General features: G+C 55.6%; 1 protein-coding gene across 4 annotated transcripts; it reads right to left on the bottom strand.

Moving 5' to 3' along the window:
- Positions 1-1143: 1143 nt before the first annotated feature.
- Positions 1144-16815, bottom strand: PTPN6 (protein tyrosine phosphatase non-receptor type 6). 4 transcript variants are annotated; one of them, XM_006065854.3, is made up of 16 exons: positions 16552-16813; positions 10320-10442; positions 9951-10145; positions 7266-7455; positions 7007-7123; positions 6808-6921; positions 6556-6652; positions 6118-6197; positions 5804-5953; positions 4680-4811; positions 4406-4560; positions 2411-2478; positions 2161-2312; positions 1971-2062; positions 1511-1651; positions 1144-1342 (listed from the first exon to the last, which is right to left on the bottom strand). In XM_006065854.3, exons 1-15 carry the CDS (start codon positions 16563-16565, stop codon positions 1537-1539), a joined length of 1794 nt encoding a protein of 597 aa, XP_006065916.1. In that variant the 5' UTR covers positions 16566-16813; the 3' UTR covers positions 1144-1342; positions 1511-1536. The 4 variants fall into 4 exon arrangements, with proteins under 4 accessions (XP_006065916.1, XP_006065917.1, XP_025138908.1 ...); XM_006065855.3 differs by lacking the exon at positions 16552-16813 and adding an exon at positions 10527-10707; XM_025283123.2 differs by lacking the exon at positions 1511-1651 and having other exon boundaries at positions 16552-16815.
- Positions 16816-17200: the final 385 nt, after the last annotated feature.

Below are 17200 nucleotides of genomic sequence, written 5' to 3'. Positions count from 1 at the left end.
GAGGCCCAAACGCTTTAGGGCCCATGTCCCGCAACAAGACTGTCACAATGAGAAGCCCACACACCGCAACTAGAGAGTAACCCCCACTCGCCACAGATAGAGAAAACCCCTAGCAGCGATGAAGACCCAGCACAACCAGATATCAAATAAATACATTATTTTAAAAACTAAGACTCTGATCAAGAGCCTAAAGGTAGCAGTGGCCCCCAGGAAGGGAGGAGCCAGGCGGTCCTGAGAGCACCAGGCATCCAGAGGGCAGGGATGGCAGGCAGGTTGGCTCTGGGCCTGTGCTAAATGGCCTTGATCCATCTTCTTAGCGCTTGGACCTAGAAGTCAGGCCAGAGAATGGGGTTGTGTCCCCCTCAGCGTGACCCCGGCTGCATTTCCAGGAGTGCAGGCTCTGGGGCCCAACGGCCTGAGTTAAAATCTTAGTTTCACTACTCAACAGTCCTGTGGCCTCGAGCAAGTTATTTAATCTCTCTGTGTCTCAGCTTGTCCCACTGTAAAATCGGAATGATACAGGTACCTCGGTTCAATACTTTAGTCTTGATTTTGTTCTTTTTTTTTTGGGGGGGGGGGGGGTCTTGTTTTTTACTTTTTTATTTGGCCACTCCATGTGACCTGTAGGATCTTAGTTCCCTGACCAGGGATCTAACCCATACCTCTTGCACTGGAAGCTCAGAGTCTTAACCACTGGACCACCAGGGAAGTCCACAATGCTTTTAGTCTCTTAAACCGCACCTGACACATGCCAAGAGTGCAATGAATTGGGATTTCCCCAGTGGTTAAGACTTCATACTTCCATGGCACGGGGGCCCAGGTTCCATCCCTGGTCGAGGATGTAGATCTCACTTGCTGCAATTAAGAGTTCACCTGATGCAAATAAAGATTCTTCAAGACCCAGTGCAATCCAATAAATACAATGTGTTAAAAAAAAAAAAAGTGTGATGAATTATTGTTGCCAGTTATATCGTCATCCCTGATCTCAGTGATCTTCACAACCACCCTGGCAGGATCACCCTCTGCTTTAAAGAAAGGGAAGAGACAGCCAGACCAGGCCCGTGCTCACACTCGCCTGTTAGACTGTGAAGGCTCCCTGTCTGCCTCCCCCTCCCGCTAGGCACACAGAGTTAGAGACCCACACACAGTGACCTAGAGGCTTTATTTACAAGAGGAGACTGGTCTGGCCCCACCTGGGGCCTTGCTGGGCTATATACAGGATCCCAGGAGAGGGAGGTGGGCACACGGTCATTTAAATTACAATAGAATGGGGGAGGGGTGTTGCTCCAAGGTTCAGGCTGTGGGTCATCCACTGGAGGCCTCTGCAGAGACGGGGCTGAGGCTGCAAAGGGAAGGGAGGAAGGGATAAGGCGGGGCTGGACCTGGAGTGGGGGACAAGACGCAGGTCTGGTGGGGTTGGGAAGGCTGGGTGAGGCCACAGCTGCACCCTCTATCCAGGGCAGAAAGACCAGCTGGGAAGCCCCAGGGACAGGCCAGGGAAGGGCCGTACCGTGGCCGCCCCAGGACGAGCCTGGCTCACTTCCTCTTCAAGGAGCCCTTGTTCTTCTCCTTGTCTGCTGACCGCTGTTTCTTCACCTTCTCCTCCTTCTTGTTCTTACTTTGCACATTCTCATACACGTCCTCCCTGTGTCTGCAGGGCGGGGCCAGCGGGTCAGGAGACAGGGGCAGGGTTCCCCAGCACCAGCCTGGGGTGACATGGGGTCACCCCATCTCACAGGTGAGCAAACTGAGGCCAGGAAAGCGAGGACACCAGCCCTGATGGCGTCCTGACACTAGATTAGAAGCTCCTCGGGGCAAAGGCTCCACCTCACACATCAGTGTACTCAGCTCAGGCCCCACGTGGAAGGGCACTCAGGAGACACTTGTGAATACAGGTTGTAAGAACCAAGCTTATACTTGAACCCGAACCTCCCTGGAAAGGAAAGTCGGGCTAGGCAGGGGCCACTCACTTAGAGGAGGTGCGGGAGGCCTTGGCGTGGGCGTTCTTCATTGCTGGTGGGTAGGTGATGTTCCCGTATTCCGATTCCCGGCCCTTCTGGGACTGCGGGGAGAGGTGTGGTGGGAGGCCGGTGGTCCCAGCAGCACCCCATGACGCCCACTGGCCCCCTCAGCCCAGCCAGGCCCCTGCTCTGCTCGCACCTGCATGACCTCCAACTTCTTCTTGGTGGTCTCGATGAACTGGGCGATGGCCACGTAGATGAACTTGTACTGAGCCTCCGTCTGCACCATGCCCGAGCGCTGGGCCCGCACCATCTGGATGGTCTTCTGGATGTCGATGTCACAGTCCAGGCCTGGCCGAGAGGGCAGCGGGATGTCAGGCCCCAAGCGGAGGCGAAGGCGGGGGGCTGCTCTCCCACCAGACCCAGCGTCCCCAACCAGTCACCCTCACCTTTGGTGGAGATGCTCTCCATGAGCATGTCGATGACAATGATGGTGCCCGTGCGGCCGATGCCGGCGCTGGGGAGAGAAAGGGACACGTGAGAGGCCCAGCCCTCATGGGCCGGGAACCAGGGGCTCAAACTGCGCCATCAGGGGCGGGGCTTAGGGAGCGGGCAGAAGGCAGGGGCGGAGCTTAGGGAAAGGTCAGTGATACAAGCTGCTGGAACCTGACTGGGTCAGTGCAGTGGGGGTGGGGCAGGCGGGGCAGGGGTTTGCCTAACTCTGCACCCATGCTCATCCCTCCAGCCAAGGGATTTTGGGGGAGAGCCTTGCACACAAATGCTAAGACGCTGCTCCCCGATGTCCATCCCAGTCCTTCCCAGCCCCACCACCTGCTTCCACTTCTCCCTCTTCCCCCCACAACCTCAGGAGACCTGGGACCCCATCCCACCTGTCTTGCCTACTACCCTGGCACCCTGGCCTCCCGGGCCCTCTCCCACAGCTTTGGCCCAAGCCAGGCTGCCCTCTTCACATGAGGACCATCTTTCTGTAAGGCTGCATCTCCCTTTTTCTTCAGATCCTGACAGCAGAGTGAGGGCAGTTCTCCCACCTGCGGGCCACGAGGCCACTGGGCTCAGGAGACTTGGGGGAGCAGTTAACAGGAGGTCTCCCCTCCTCCCCACCCTCTGCCGCCACCCCCTGGGCACACAGACCCCAGCAGCCTCAAGACCCCACAGAGACCCCGGTTTCACCTCCACCACTAGGCCAGTCAGGCCGATGCCCCAAGTCGCACTGTCTAATTTCAAACCCAGATTGTTAAAAATAACACCCTCTCACCCACTTCCTTCCTGTAACGTCTAAATTAAGGCCATGGGGATTTCAAGAAGGTGGGGGGTGGGGGGCACGGGCAGCCAGGTCATTCTTGGCAATGGGCCTGTCCCTGGAGGTAGAGTCCCTGAAACAGCACGTGGGGGGTACCTCCAGGCTCACCCCACCCAGCCCTGCCCCAGGACACACAAGAGCTGGTGGGCAGAAGGAGGAAGTCCTTACCCTCAGAGCCTGGGTCACATGGAGGGAGCAGGAAGGGAAGGGAAGGAAACAGACCCCCGTCCCCCCCACGGGAGATATAAAAACATGAACGACCCCCCTTCTGGAGCATTTACTGTACTCCAGACACAGTGAGAGGGTTTCACGTTTGCCACAGCCCCATGAAACATTGACTTTACAGATAAGGAACCTGAGGATCAGAGACATGAAGTCATTTGTCTGAGATCACACAGCCAGGGAGTGGAGGAGCTGGAATTTACAGAAGCTACATCTGTCCAGCAACCCCTGCCTATCCCCTCCCCTCCACCCAGGCCAGGTGACCTGCTGGGGCCCCTGCTGCTCATTGCTCCCTCAGCTCCCCAGCTTAGCAGGGTCTCCCGAACATGAACATGGGGAGCTCCAGTGGACCTAGTGGTGCATGAGCCGAGGGGCTGAGCTGGGGGCACTGGCAGGAAGGGAGAAATAGGAGTGGCATGAAGAGGACTCGGCACCCCTCCCCGTTATGGCTGCAGACGGTAAAGAGAAGAGTTGGGGAGCCACACCGACCCCAAGGAGAAACACCATGGGTAGGCATGTGTGAAAAAACAGTAGTGACCAGGACCTGGGTCTACCGTGAGCCCTGCTCCAGGTTCCCCCCACGGACCTGCAGTGACCTGACAAGAGGCTTGACCCATTTCCTCATTTGCACATGGCAGGTTGAACTAGACTGGACCGGACGCCATGTCTCTATGGAGACTCCCCATGCCAGGCACGGGCTCAAGCCATGGGCTTGGTTCAAGCTAAGTTCCACCCATGGGTCTGGAAGCCATCAGGGAACCCAGAAGAGATGGAGGGCCTGGGAGGCTTTAAATGCATTCTCGTGTAATTCGCTTACAACAGTGCAGGGCGCTTGGCAGTACTCACTTGCCAGCTACTACTTGGATTATTATCACCGATATCATATCATTGTCACTCTCACCTGCAATGCACGATGATGGGCCCTGCGTGAGGCAGACTCTCCTGCCGCTGGTTGATCTGGTCCAGGAAGCTAAGAACACCCCCAGGCTCACTGGGGACCCCGTGATCAGGCCAGCTCAGGTACTGGTAGTGCCAAATCTCCCGAATCAGGTTCCCCTGGGTGGAGGACATAGGGTCAGTGTGCCCTGCTCCCCAACGTGGCTTCATTCTATCCAACCCAGGAGAACGAGCGTGAGCAGGGCCCCCAGCCTGGGGCAGGAGCAGGGGACACTCACATTTTCCAGCGGGGAGACCTGTAAGTTTCGGAGTTTGTACTCAGCTGTGTCGTGTTCCCCACAATTGGTTACGGTGTAGGGTCCATAAACACGCTGACTGCCCACTTCTGGCCAGTATGGAACACATTTGTTCTGAAAAGAGAGGGGGGTGGGGGGTGTAAGGCACAGAGGCAGGGCCTGAGTGCCCGGTGCTGGCCCCGCAGCATCTGATGGATGAATGGGTGAACTGGCCAAGAGTCAGAGGCTTAAGTCTTGGCTCAGCATGCTCCAGGTGGTGAGACCTGATCAGCCATTCAACAAGTCAGTCCGCGCATGCTGGCTGGTACAGGCCTCGCACCTGAAGCCGCGCCAACCAGGCTGGAGTGCCAGACACAAGTAAGACACAGCCTGGTGTGCCAGTGCCTCCAGGAGCTCACAGAGAGAAGGGTGAGCCAGGGAACTGAGCTGCTGAGGAGCCCGGGGTAAGGGGGTGCAGGCAGAGACTAATTCTCCCTCTAGGTAATGGAGGAAATCAGGGATGGCTTCACAGAGGAGGGAGCATGTGAGACGGGTCTTTAAAAAAAAACGAGGAGTCTGTCGGGCAGAGATAGGGAGGAAAGAGGAAGTCACTTCCTAGGAGAAATGAGCTCCTGCAGAGGCACAGAAACCTGAAGGAGCCTGGCAGCTCAGAGGTGAGGGCTGGAGGGTAGCCACCAAGCCTGAGTACCAGGGTCCTCGGGGGGGACAGCCTGATGCAAAGGTCACATACCTCTGCACAGGTCACAGCCACTCCGGGGCAGAGGGTGCCGTGCGAGGGGGCAGCCTGCCCATGGGGTGACAGTTTGGGGCCGACTTCAGAGAGAGTAATGAGACTGAGTGGAGAGGAGGGGTTACTACCCCGAGGGGGATGGTGGGCACAGGGCGGGGGGACACTTAAGGGATGGAGGCCTCTGGAAATCTGGGTCTGGTGGTCAGGGGAGTCCCACATAGGAAGCAGAGACCCAGGAGTCATCGTGTACTCAGATTTCTTTCTCAGTTCCCCACGGAGGTCGGGCCCTTGCCCTCTGAGGTGCCCCTAAGTGTCTTTCCAGCTTAATGGTGGTGGAGCAGTCCTGGGGGTGGGGGCAGCGCGGGGCTCAGCCTACCCGGCCCTTCTCCACCTCCCGGGTGGTCATGACAATGACGCAGGTATTCTCCTGCCACACCATCTGCCAGAAGTCGTTGACCGTGGCCTCCAGGCAGCCCTGGCTGGCGATGTAGGTCTTAGCGTTCTCATCAGGGCCTAGCAGCTGGTTCTGGACAGAGTGCAGAGACGAGCAGAGCTGTGAGCCCCTCACCCACCCACCCACTCACCCATGGCAACAGCTCTGGCTTCACCCTATGTCTCTGGACCCAGTATCCCCAGGATCCGGGGTCCATTTCCCGCCCCCACCCCACCATGACCGGCGAGCACACCGACCTTCACGTAGTTGGCATTAATGTAGTCAGACCCAGGGATGTTACTGTCGCGTCCCTGCAGGACCACTCGACTGTGGTCAACTGGGAGTGGGCAGAAAGGAAGCAAGAAGGGCCTGGGTCAGAAACCCTTCTTGAGCTCCCAGGCCATCCTTGCCCAGAAGCCCTGTGGGCAGGCCAGGGTGGGGGACCCACATGGGTTGAGGGATCTCAACCCATGTGGGCTGGAGGTTTCAGAGGAAGAAGGTGGTGGGGTGGGGTATGAGGGGATCCTCTGGGATCCTGGAGGAAGGGGGGACGCCCTTGTGGGTGGGGGTCCCTCATAGAGCTGGGGAAGGAGACCGTCTGAGATGGGAGGAGGTCAGCTAGGGGAGAGGCATCTCCTGGGTGAGTGGATGCTGCCTGAGTTGGGGGCGGGCTGGAGGCTGCCCAGGGTGCTCACACGGAAGGATGTTCTTGTAACGGTTCTTGCTCTTGTTTTCTGGCCGCTGCCCTTCCAGCCGCTGGTGCAAGTTTTTCACCTCCTGCTTCTGCAGACTCTGTGGGACGAGTTGGGGAAATGGAGCCTCAGGCCCGGGAGAGGGGCATCCATGGGTGGAGAGGTCATGGGGCAGACTAACATGAGGATGGGGAGCGAGGGGACGGGGTCTGTCTGGGACCCCACGCCCTTCACCCTGCTGGTCCCATCACAAACCTCAAACTCCTCCCAGAAGCCGGCCTTGGCTGTCTCCTCTGACTCCTGCTTCTTGTTCAGTTCCAAGACCCGGTTCTCAATGTCAGCCGCGTTCACCCTCGTGGCGTAGTATGGCTGGGGTGGGGGAGGCCAGAAGTCAGCCGCTTCTAGAGCTCAGAGGCTCAGGGAATGGGAGGAGGCAGCCAGGCCCACCCCTCACCTGCCGTAGGTAGACGAAAGCGCCGGAGGCCTCCTCGATCCCCGTCCTCTTGAAATGCTCCACCAGGTCAGTGAGGCTGTCGAAGGTCTCCGAACCCCCCACTGTGTAACGTCCGCCCTGAGGGGCTCCAAGTCAGGCCACCTGTCTCCCTGCCTGGACCCCCAGCCTTGGACCAAAGCCCAGGCTGCCCCTCCCCAAGGGCACGGCTGTGGGCACAGAGGGAACCCCCAGCACCCTCCCTGGTGCCCAGAGGCCTTACCTCACACATGACTTTGATATGGGTGACTCTGAGCGGGGAGCCGGGGCCAGCCTTGGGCTGGTCGCTGAGCACGGACAGCACAAAATCTCCAGGCTGGCTGAGGCTCTCACGCACAAGGAAGGTCCAAGGCTCCCCCTTGGCCTGCAGCAAAGTCTCTGCCTGCCCTCCAGACATGTGGCCATGGTACCACCTAGGGAAGACAGCATCCGGGGAAATGAGACTGAGGCCAGGGGCGGGCGCTGGGCAAACGCTCAGGGAGGGGGCAGGGAACTTGGGCCCCTGCCATGTGCTGAACTGAGCTATGCTACATGCTCTCAAATCCGCCACTGTGAGTAGGTCCGTCACTCTCACAAAAACCTGAGAGGTAGGTACTACCCATTCTGCAGATGAGGAGACTGAGGCTGGGCGGTTGCACACTGGCCCAAGGCCCCAGCTGATAAGTGGCAAGCCTCAGGACTTCTAAGCAAGCCCACCTTTGCAAGTTTAAGACACAGGCAGAAAGGCAGCCACATCCAGAATGTTCAGAGGGGAGAAACCCAGGAAGGGTCTCCATGAAAGACAGGGCTAGGCGAGGGAAGCAGAAATGCAGATGGAGGCCAAACCACAGACAGCAATGGGGTTGGGAGAGACGGAAGTCACAAGGGAGGGGAAATGGGGAGAAGTCCCCCTGGGGGTCGGGAAGGTGGACAAGCCCACGGGTGAATAGTGGTTTGGGGGCTTTGGGGTTCCCCAGGTGATGTCACTGAAAGGGCTGCTGGGGTTCGGTGTTGGGGGGTAGGCTCGAGGGGCTCAGAGGGGCAGAAAGCAGAACTAGGACCTTTCCCCACAACACACCCCCTTCCCAGGAGGAAACTGTAGCCCCACAATGCCCAGCCCCACAGGAAACCACGTGATGGAAAAAACACAAAACTCCTTCTGGGGAGAGAGTGAGAAGTGAGGTTGTGAGGTTTCCTCAGCCCAGGGACAGGGGAAGGGGGGGCATTTTCCAACCGCAGGAATGGGGGGAAGGAGGGAGGGGGCCAGTCTGTCCTACCCCGTCGCACTGCGGCCCAGAGGAGACTGCAGCTCAGAGACCTCCAGAGTCCACAGCCCGTGCAGGACCCCTGGGCCACCATATCCCACCACTCAGGGATAGACCAGGGCCCCCAAGCAGTGGGGAGGGGGCTAACCCTCTTTCCCCAGGCCCCACAGGATGAGGAAGTCTCCATGCAAATGTCAGGCTGACCACAGGCAAAGAGCTAGCCATTGAGGGGACAAATGCAAATTCCCCCCAGAGGAGGGGCAGCTGCCAAGGCCAAGAACCAGAGCAAACCAGAGCAGAGGTTGGGAGAAAGAGCATTCCCCACGGGTTCCCAGGGTCAAGGGTGGATCCAGGCCTCCTGGCGTGGGGAACCAAAAGCCCCTCTTTAAGTCAGCTGCCCTGGTCTTGAGTCCCTCTGTCCCTGACCTCTTCCAGCCACAATTTGAACCCTGACCCCAGGCCCCAGGGTCCTCTCAGCTCCATCCCTCTTGCAGCTCCATCTTCAACCACCCCTGCATCCACCCATCCTCTGGCAGCAGCCAGTAGGCCGGACCCTGACTGTGGACAAGGAGGAGGCCAGGTCATGAAGAACCCAAGAGGACCTGGGCAGAAAATCCCTATGAATGTGGCAGATGGGGTGCAGGAAGAGGGTGAGAGGCAGTGAACACCAGGGAAAGACAGACACCAGCAAGGGCTTCCAAGTGCTTCCCTCCTAGGGGAGGCGGCTTCACCAGAAATGGATCTTTGGCTGCATGCTCATGGGGAAAAGGGTCTGCCGGTTGGGTCTGTGGCCTTTTCCCCAGCCTCATCCAGTTCTCAGTCTCAGCCAGTGACTTGAATAAAATACGGATGCAAGCTGGGAGGCATGCATCTCCGAAAGACCGAAAGCTGAGAGAATCCAGGTTCAGAATCATTTCGACAATCGATGCACAAATACAGGACAAGGACAAGTTGGCTTGGCCCTAGGAGTGTGCAAAAAAAGTCCCCCATAACAACCCAGAGTTGTTCAGCTGCCCTTCCCCTAATTATAGGAGCTATCATGGAGAAACAACTGGAAAATGAGACACCCCCTCAACCCGCCCATAAAATGCAGAGTCTTTGGGTCTGCGCACACTTTGGGGAGACCACCTGGGGAGTAGCCAGCCCAGTTCTGGGGACCATATCTTTGAAACCAGAAAGATGGGCGGGAAATGCTTAGAGTATTGTCCTGTGCCCAGCTACAAGGCCCTTGCACCCCTATGACAGTTTTCAATGATATGGGTCTGGTCAAGGGACTAGTCCAGCACTAGTCAGCCCCAGAGGGCAGACCCATTCTCAGGGGACACTGAGATGAGGCTGCGTGTCCTCATACACGCTGACCCCTACGCTCCTCCTCAACCATAGGAACCCGTGCTGGGGAGGGAACAGTTACAAGAGGTCAGATTCCGTCTTTCTAACAACAGAGCCGGCCATTTGGGAGACACAGCCACGAGGAGAGGCCTCTCTGGCACTGGTAGGGCCTGGGGCGCGGGTGGACAGGGACCCTGGAGAAGGGCCAGGCAACCTTATCTTGCTTCCTAGGGGTTGATGGAAAGGGGGCCCATGGATCACACGGAGGGAAGAGGCCCAAGGCAGGGAGGACAGCCCACTTCTCGGTGGGCGGGCCAGGGAGCGAAGACCCTCACCTCTCACTGGTGGGGTCTGAGCAGTTCAGCGGGTACTTGAGGTGGATGATAGTGCCGTCTCGGTCCTGTAGAACGCCCTGCTGCTGCGTGTAGTACTCCACCAGCTCCGTCAATGTTGCGAACTTCTCCCCTCCATACAGATCGTAGAAGTCCCCAGAGTTCTGGATCCGAATATGAGTCACCTGGTCCCCAACCCTGCAGGGCACCCAGTGGAGGTAAGGCCAGTGGAAGGGAGAGTGGAGGTCGGGTGGTGGGGCGCGGTGGGGGTCCTGGGCAGGGCTGGGGTGGATACATCCAAGGGCCTGGGGAAGCGAAATGAGCAGCCAAGGGCTGGCACCCCACCCCCGGCTGGAGCCGCGGGCCACCTACCTGACGGAGAGGGAGAAGTCACCCTGGTTCTTGCGGCTGGGCCGTGCCAGGAAGCTTCCGTGGACCCCTCGGCCCTTGAGCAAGGTCTCCGCATCCAGCCCACTGAGGTCTCGGTGAAACCACCTGGGGGCCGGAGGGCTGGTGAGGAGAGGCCCCAGGGCCTTGGGACGCCCTGCCTCCTGCCTACCATGGGTGCCCAGCCCTTACCTCACCATCCTGGGGTGCCTGGGGCGGGGAGTGGGGTGAAGGCGTGCAGGCAACGGGGTGGTGCTGCTGAGTCTGGGCAGGCGGGAGACGCTGGGGCTAAGCTCTGGCAGCTATCAGCACCCGGGCCACCTCGCCACCCAGCCCCGTCCTGTCCTGCTTCTGGGGCTGCCACTCCACTGGCCTGGGGCAGCCGGCAGGGCGGGGACAGGAAGGGGCGCGGCCGACCCCTTGGGGGAACTCACTCACTTCTCGTTTTAGGGCAGAGCAGGGAGAAGCACGGGGTGGCGGTGGGGGTGGGGACAGGACCCGCTTCCCACATGCCTTTCATCGAAGGCCTGGGGAGGGTGGCCCTCCACACAGGACCACCCAAATAAGAACACACGTGAGCCTCCAGAGCCCCAGGCCAGCTCATGCTTGGTCCATGGGAACCCACACAGTCACGCGCCATCTCTTCCTGGTCTATGCAGCCTTCCCTGGTCCAAACCAATAATAATGGTGAGGGTGGCAACTATCATTAGCGGAGTCTGCCTAGACAACAGGCACTGTGCTGGGCAGTATTTACCTGCCTTATCTGATATGTCCTCACGGTAGCCCTGTGAAGCAGGTACCTTCATTATTCCCATTTTCCAGACAAAGAACCTGAGGCTCTGGGCTTGAAGGCAGCTCGCCCAAGGGCCACATGGTCAGTAAAGCAAACCAGAGTGCAAACCAGACGGCCTGGCTCCAAAGCTAGTGATTTTAGCTACTATATGCCAGGCCTCAGGGCTTCAGAGAACAGAATAATAAGTTAAATAAAAAGTTAAGGGACTTCCCTAGTGGTTCAGTGGTTAAGAATCTGCCTTGCAATGCAGGCAGGCATCACAGGTTCGATCACTGGGCGGAGAGCTAAGATCCCACATACTGTGGAGCAGCTGAGCCTGTGCCACAACTAAATCTGTGTACCACAATGGAAGATCCTGTGTACTGCAACTAAAACTGGACATAGCCAAATAAATAAGTAAATTTCAAAAAAGAAAAGAAAAAGTTAAAAAGGTTGGGGAGGGCGGCACTTCCCTAGGGGTCCAGTGGCTAAGACTCTGCTCCTAATGCAGGGGGCCCAGGTTTGATCTCTGGTCAGGGAACTAGATCCCACATGCTGCAGCTAAGACTTGGTGCAGCCAAATAAATAAATAATTAAAAAAAAACCTAACAGAGGTTGAGAGACTCTTCCAATCAGGCCAAAGTGGGAGGGGGCAGTTTCCTAACTGTTTAGGCTGGGCAGATGCCTCTTAGAGGGATAGAAACCCTCCCTCGACACCCACATCTGAATAGGTGCCCTGGGACAGAGGGCTGGACAAAATGACCCTGGAGCAGCCCTGTCCAACTGGCATCTTCCCTACTTCTTGTCCTCGGCCTTTGGGCCATCCACCATGCCCCAACCTTGCAGTTGGGTGAGAAGCAGAATGCGAAGCAGGTGGAGCCAGAGCCGCCAGCCCTATGCATGGAGCCACTGGAGTCTGAACTGTAGGTTCTTGCTGAGGGGGTCTGGTCTGAATCCAATGGAGCTCAGGACTCTGACAGGGGCCTGTCTCCTGGGCCGCAGAGGGGCACACAGATCCGGCCATGGCCTATTCTCAGGGCCCGTTCACCTGGGGAGGCCCTAACACTAAAAGCTTGTGATACTCCATCTAATTCCAAATACAAACATACCGCCAAACCAAAGCAAGAGGAAAGAAGCCCAACGCAAGATACACAAGAGGGGACTTCCCTGGGAGTCCAGTGTTTAGGACTCTTCCAGTGGTTAGGACTACAGACTGCAAGGGTTCAATCCCTGGTAGGGGAACTAAGATTCCACAAGCCCTGAGGCACAGCCAAAATTAAAAAAAAAAAGATACACAAGAAACTCTGTGAGTGGATTTCCTAGGGAAGGGACCAGAACGGGTAGCTGGAAGAAAGGGCTGGGAGGGACCTTTCCTTCTCCCTCCTTCCACCTTTTTTTTAAAAAATATTTTTGTATTTATTATTTATTTAATTGGCTGCACCGAGTCTTAGTTGTGACATGCAGGATCTTTGAGCTTCAATGCAGCCTGCAGGATCTTTAGTTGCTGCATGTGGGATCTACTTCCCTGGGCAGGCATCTCTCCCAGGCCCCCTGCCTTGGGGGCCTGGAGTCTTAGCCACTGGACCACGAGGGAAGTCCCTCCAGTACACCTTTTTGAAGACTGTAGCATGGGCATGTCGTCCCTTCATTAAAATAAGTATACTGACTGGGAGATGGCAATTTCTGGGATAGCAGATCTGAGTGGTGTGTACCCAGATGAAGTAAATGTGATGTTCAGTATTCAAGCACATTATGTATGCTACGCCTCAAAAAAGAAGGAAAAATAAATAACAAACTATTCAAGCCCAATGAAAGTCTATGTTCTTATGTTGGCTACTTTATCATTTTTTGAATATCAATTCTCCGCCCTGCCCACCCCTAGAAAGGATTTCTGGAGACCCTGCTTGATCTGTTTATCTCATGGTTTAACACTGACTACCTCTATCTTAGGCAGTAACCCTGAAAGACTATGAACTCTCCCTCACAGCAGGGGGCAGGAAGAGAATGGACACCATCACCTCCACTACAGGGGCCCCTCATCTCCAGCACAGGAGGTCCACAGCTGGTATGGCTCACCTCCAAGTGGTTAAAACTTAGCACCATGTCTCACACAGAGCATGTGTCAAATGACCACATTCATCCAGACCCATGTACATACATGGTCACAAGCCCAGGTCCAGTCCTACCCATGCACACCCTGCTTGTCACGTACAGATGAGTATACACACACATGCGCACACGCACGCATGCACAAGCATCCACTTAGGCACACCCAGTCCCACTAAAGGCAACCTCATCACCCAAGTCCATCTACACATGCACATAGTCAGGTGCAAACACCCACACGTGGACACATCATCCCAACCGCCCACAAAGTTGCAGGTCCCTACGTAGCACCCAACACCCCCTGTACAGTGGCCACAAGCCGCTCTCCCTCTGGAATTTTAAAAAAGAAACTAACTAGGCACCCAGAAACTCCTGACCATGAAAGAGACAGGAATTTCTCTGAAGGGTGTCAAGTCAGAAGGCAGACAGACACTGGGATGGTATGTACAGTCTCTACTGTCCCTTGGCAGGAAAATAAAGAAGAAGCACCACCCTTCCCTTGGCGTAAGTGCTCTGGAGTTCACAGAGCGCTTGCACGTGCACACACACATACTCCCATTTGGGCCTCAGACATCCCTCAGGGCTCAGTGGTTGTGGCCCATGGTCTTAGTTGTCCTTCTGCAAATGGGATCTTCCCAGACCAGGGATCAAACCCATGTCCCCTGATTCTTAACCACTAGACCACCGGATCTAGGAATTATTTTCCCCATTTTTTTTTTTTTAAAGGGAGGTAAACAGGCTCAAGGAAGCTGAAAGTTAAAAAAGTAAGGGCCTACTAATTTAGAAGAGAAAATTACTCACTTGGGAAGCAAGGAGATAAAGGCAGAGATGAAGATCAACAGGGATGCAGAAAGACAGGCAGTCTGGAAGAGCAAACAAAGTAATCTCTAGAAAGCTCTTGAAGTTCCCTGGGCCTCAGTATCCCTACCTGATAAATGGGTTTAACAATATTTCCCAAATGCTGATATAAAAAGCCGATATGAAGTCAGCTTTTAGTATGAACAGCTTTTATGTGACATTATTAATGTATATGCCAACCCTATTTAGTAGGTCCTGTTAGCCAATTTTATTTTTATTTATTTATTTTTGGCTGTGCTGGGTCTTCCCTGCTGCTTGTGGTCTTTCTCTAGTTGAAGTACATGGGCTTCTCAGTGCTGTGGCTTCTCTTTTTGCAGAGCACGGGTTCTGGGGCTCAAAGGCTCAGTAGTTGTGGCCCAAGGGCTTAGTTGGCCTTCAACGTGTGGAATCTACCCAGACCAGGGATCAAACCCATGTCCCGTGCCTTGGCAGATGGATTCTTAACCACTGGACCACCAGGGAAGTCCATGTTAGCCCAACTTTAGAAACAAAAACTAAGGCTCAGAGAAGTAACTTGACCAAGGTCACAAACTAGGAAGGGGGAAGGCAACAAACCAAGGCCGTCTGACGTCTGACAAGTCCACTGTCCTTCCCACTGCACCACCCACTGTGGGAGGAGGAGGCAGGGTATGGGCACAGCCCACGACGAGGCCAGGGTGGAGGGGCTCCTCCCTCAGAGGCCCCTGGGGAGCTGGCATGGGACCCACGAGCATAGCGCCAGCTGTGAGCCGGGCTCTATGGCTGAGCTGAGCTGCTCTGAGAGGCTGGGACCCTTGGCAGAAGGTCTCACAGGGCCAGCCTGAGGAACCAAGGAAGGATTCTTTCTCAGGAAAGGACTTGCCAACCATCTGGCAGGAAAATGATGGAGGCAGGAGCATGGAAGGGATTGTGGACCAGAAGACCCAATGAGAACCTTGACAGCAGAGATCTCCTTGGCGGTCCAGTGGTTAAGACTCCTCGCTCCCAGTGCAGGGGGCTCGGGTTCAACCTCTCATCAGGGAACTAGATCCCACATGCCACAACTAATAAATAAATGTATTTATATATAAATAAATCTATCAATAAACAAATTATTTATAAATAAATCTACCAATAAATCATTTGTTTACACATAAATTAATAAGTAATTAATTATAAACAAATCTATCAATAATTTATAAATAAATATATCAATAAATAATTTCTAAATACATTAATAATTAATAAAATAAATTAAAAAAAATTTTTTAAAGAACCTTGACACTGGGGCTGAAGGAGACAAGGAGTGCACTGAGGGAGGCAGGCACACCCCAAGAGCAGATGCGAATATAAGAAGCAAGAACTTACTGGACTTGGGGTGACCAACCTACCAACTCACCAAGACGCCCAGCAGGTCCTCACTGTAGTATCCAAACACCAAGAAGGCCCCACGTGACCCAGCCCTCCTCTGTCCTCACTGGCCAACTCTGCCCCCAGGCACCATCATTCAGTTTATTCCCACAGCAGGGTCTTTGCACTGGCCATTCCCTCTGCCAGCAGCACTGGAGCCTGATTCTTCCTCCTCATCCAGGTCTCACCTCCTGCGTCACTGACTCAGGAAAGCCCTCCCTGGCCCCTCCCTCTAGCCAGTGATGCCACTGGCACCCCAGTCCGTTATTAGCATGTGAAGCTGGTTTATTTTCTGGGTAACACTTCTGAGACCTGGCAATTACCCTATTTAATGGGTTCCTTGGGCAGTCTGTCCCCTTCCACCTGCGTGAAGCTCCGTGAAGGCAGGAACTGTGTCTCTCTTGTTTGTTACAGTATTGGCAGCACCTTAAAAAGCACCTGGCAGAACTTCCCTGGCTGTGGTTAGACCTCATCTTCCAATACCCGGGGTGTAGGTTCGTCCCTGACTGGGGACCTAAGATCCCTCCCACATGACTTGGGGCCAAAAAAGCAAAACATAAAACAGAAGCAATATTGTAACAAATTCAATAAAGAGTTTAAAAATGGTCCACATTAAAAAAAAATCTTTAAAAATATTTAAAAACTAAAAAGCACCAGCATACAATAGATACTTAACAGTATCTGAATGAATTGATGCAGAGGAGTGAAGGAAAACTGAGGGAGATTGGAATGAAGGATTTGGGACATTTAGTGGGAACAGGGCATCTTTCTCAGGTCTGCCTTTCAGATTTGTAATGTTTCAGGTGACATTCAGCTCCCTAGGGGACGTGTCCTTAGCAGAAGACAGAAGCAGGGGACCAGAGGGTGGAGAAAGAAATTTGGTGAGAATAAATATGCATCTGTCAGGGAGAAAGTACTAGAGAAGGGGGGTGGGTCAGAGGGTCATGAACAAGGCTGGAGTTCTGGCATCTTGCGGGGGGAAAAGTGACCTGGGGAGGGGGCAGGGGCAGGTCGCACTCATGGTCATGCACCTGTCAGGAGTGAGCAGGATCCCCGCCCCTCCCTCCCGAATGAACAGGAGCCCCCGTTACCCAGATGGAGCAGGGGACTTACCCATGGGACAGCATTTCCCCAGAGGGGTGGGGAGTCCCAGGCAGAAGGCACAGGGGGCGGGGTTGAGCCCCGTGGCGCAGCTGTGCAGGGGCCCAAGCCAGGTGAGGAAGAATGCTCAGAAACCAGCCACTTTCCTCTTGATGCTGCCCGCCAGGCCACAGGCACCGCGGGGACAAGCCCCTGGACTAAATAACCCCGGAAAAGGGACAGGTGGGGCGGAGCTGGCCTCAGCAGCTGGCTTCTCCCTCCAGCCCCACTCAGCAGTCTAGCGCCAGCCCAGCACGGCCTGCCTATCCCCCGCCTCCCTCCCTGGGGAAGGGAGGAGTCACCTGGAACTCCACCTGGCCTGCCAGCCAACCGAGCCGCAGGAAGCTGGGTGCTGCGGGCAAAGCCCAGGAAGTCACCCTGGCCAAGAGGGAGCACCAGCCAATGGGGAAGTCTCCAGGGGCACAGAAGCCCAGGGCCCTCAGGAAAAGTCCAGAAAGCCCCACTGCTCAAAGCGGGTGAAGGCTGTGCAGGCCACCCCACCCAGGGAGGTTGAGGGGCTGGCCCATCCTCCCACTCTGCAGTCTGCCCTGGAGCGGGTCCAGCCCTGAAGGAACACAGGAAAGATCTGGACAGGGAAATGGGACAGCCTGAAAGGCAAGAG

Source organism: Bubalus bubalis, chromosome 4 (assembly GCF_019923935.1).
Source record: "Bubalus bubalis isolate 160015118507 breed Murrah chromosome 4, NDDB_SH_1, whole genome shotgun sequence".
NCBI lineage: Eukaryota > Metazoa > Chordata > Mammalia > Artiodactyla > Bovidae > Bubalus > Bubalus bubalis.
This window is presented reverse-complemented; position numbering and strand designations above follow the sequence as displayed.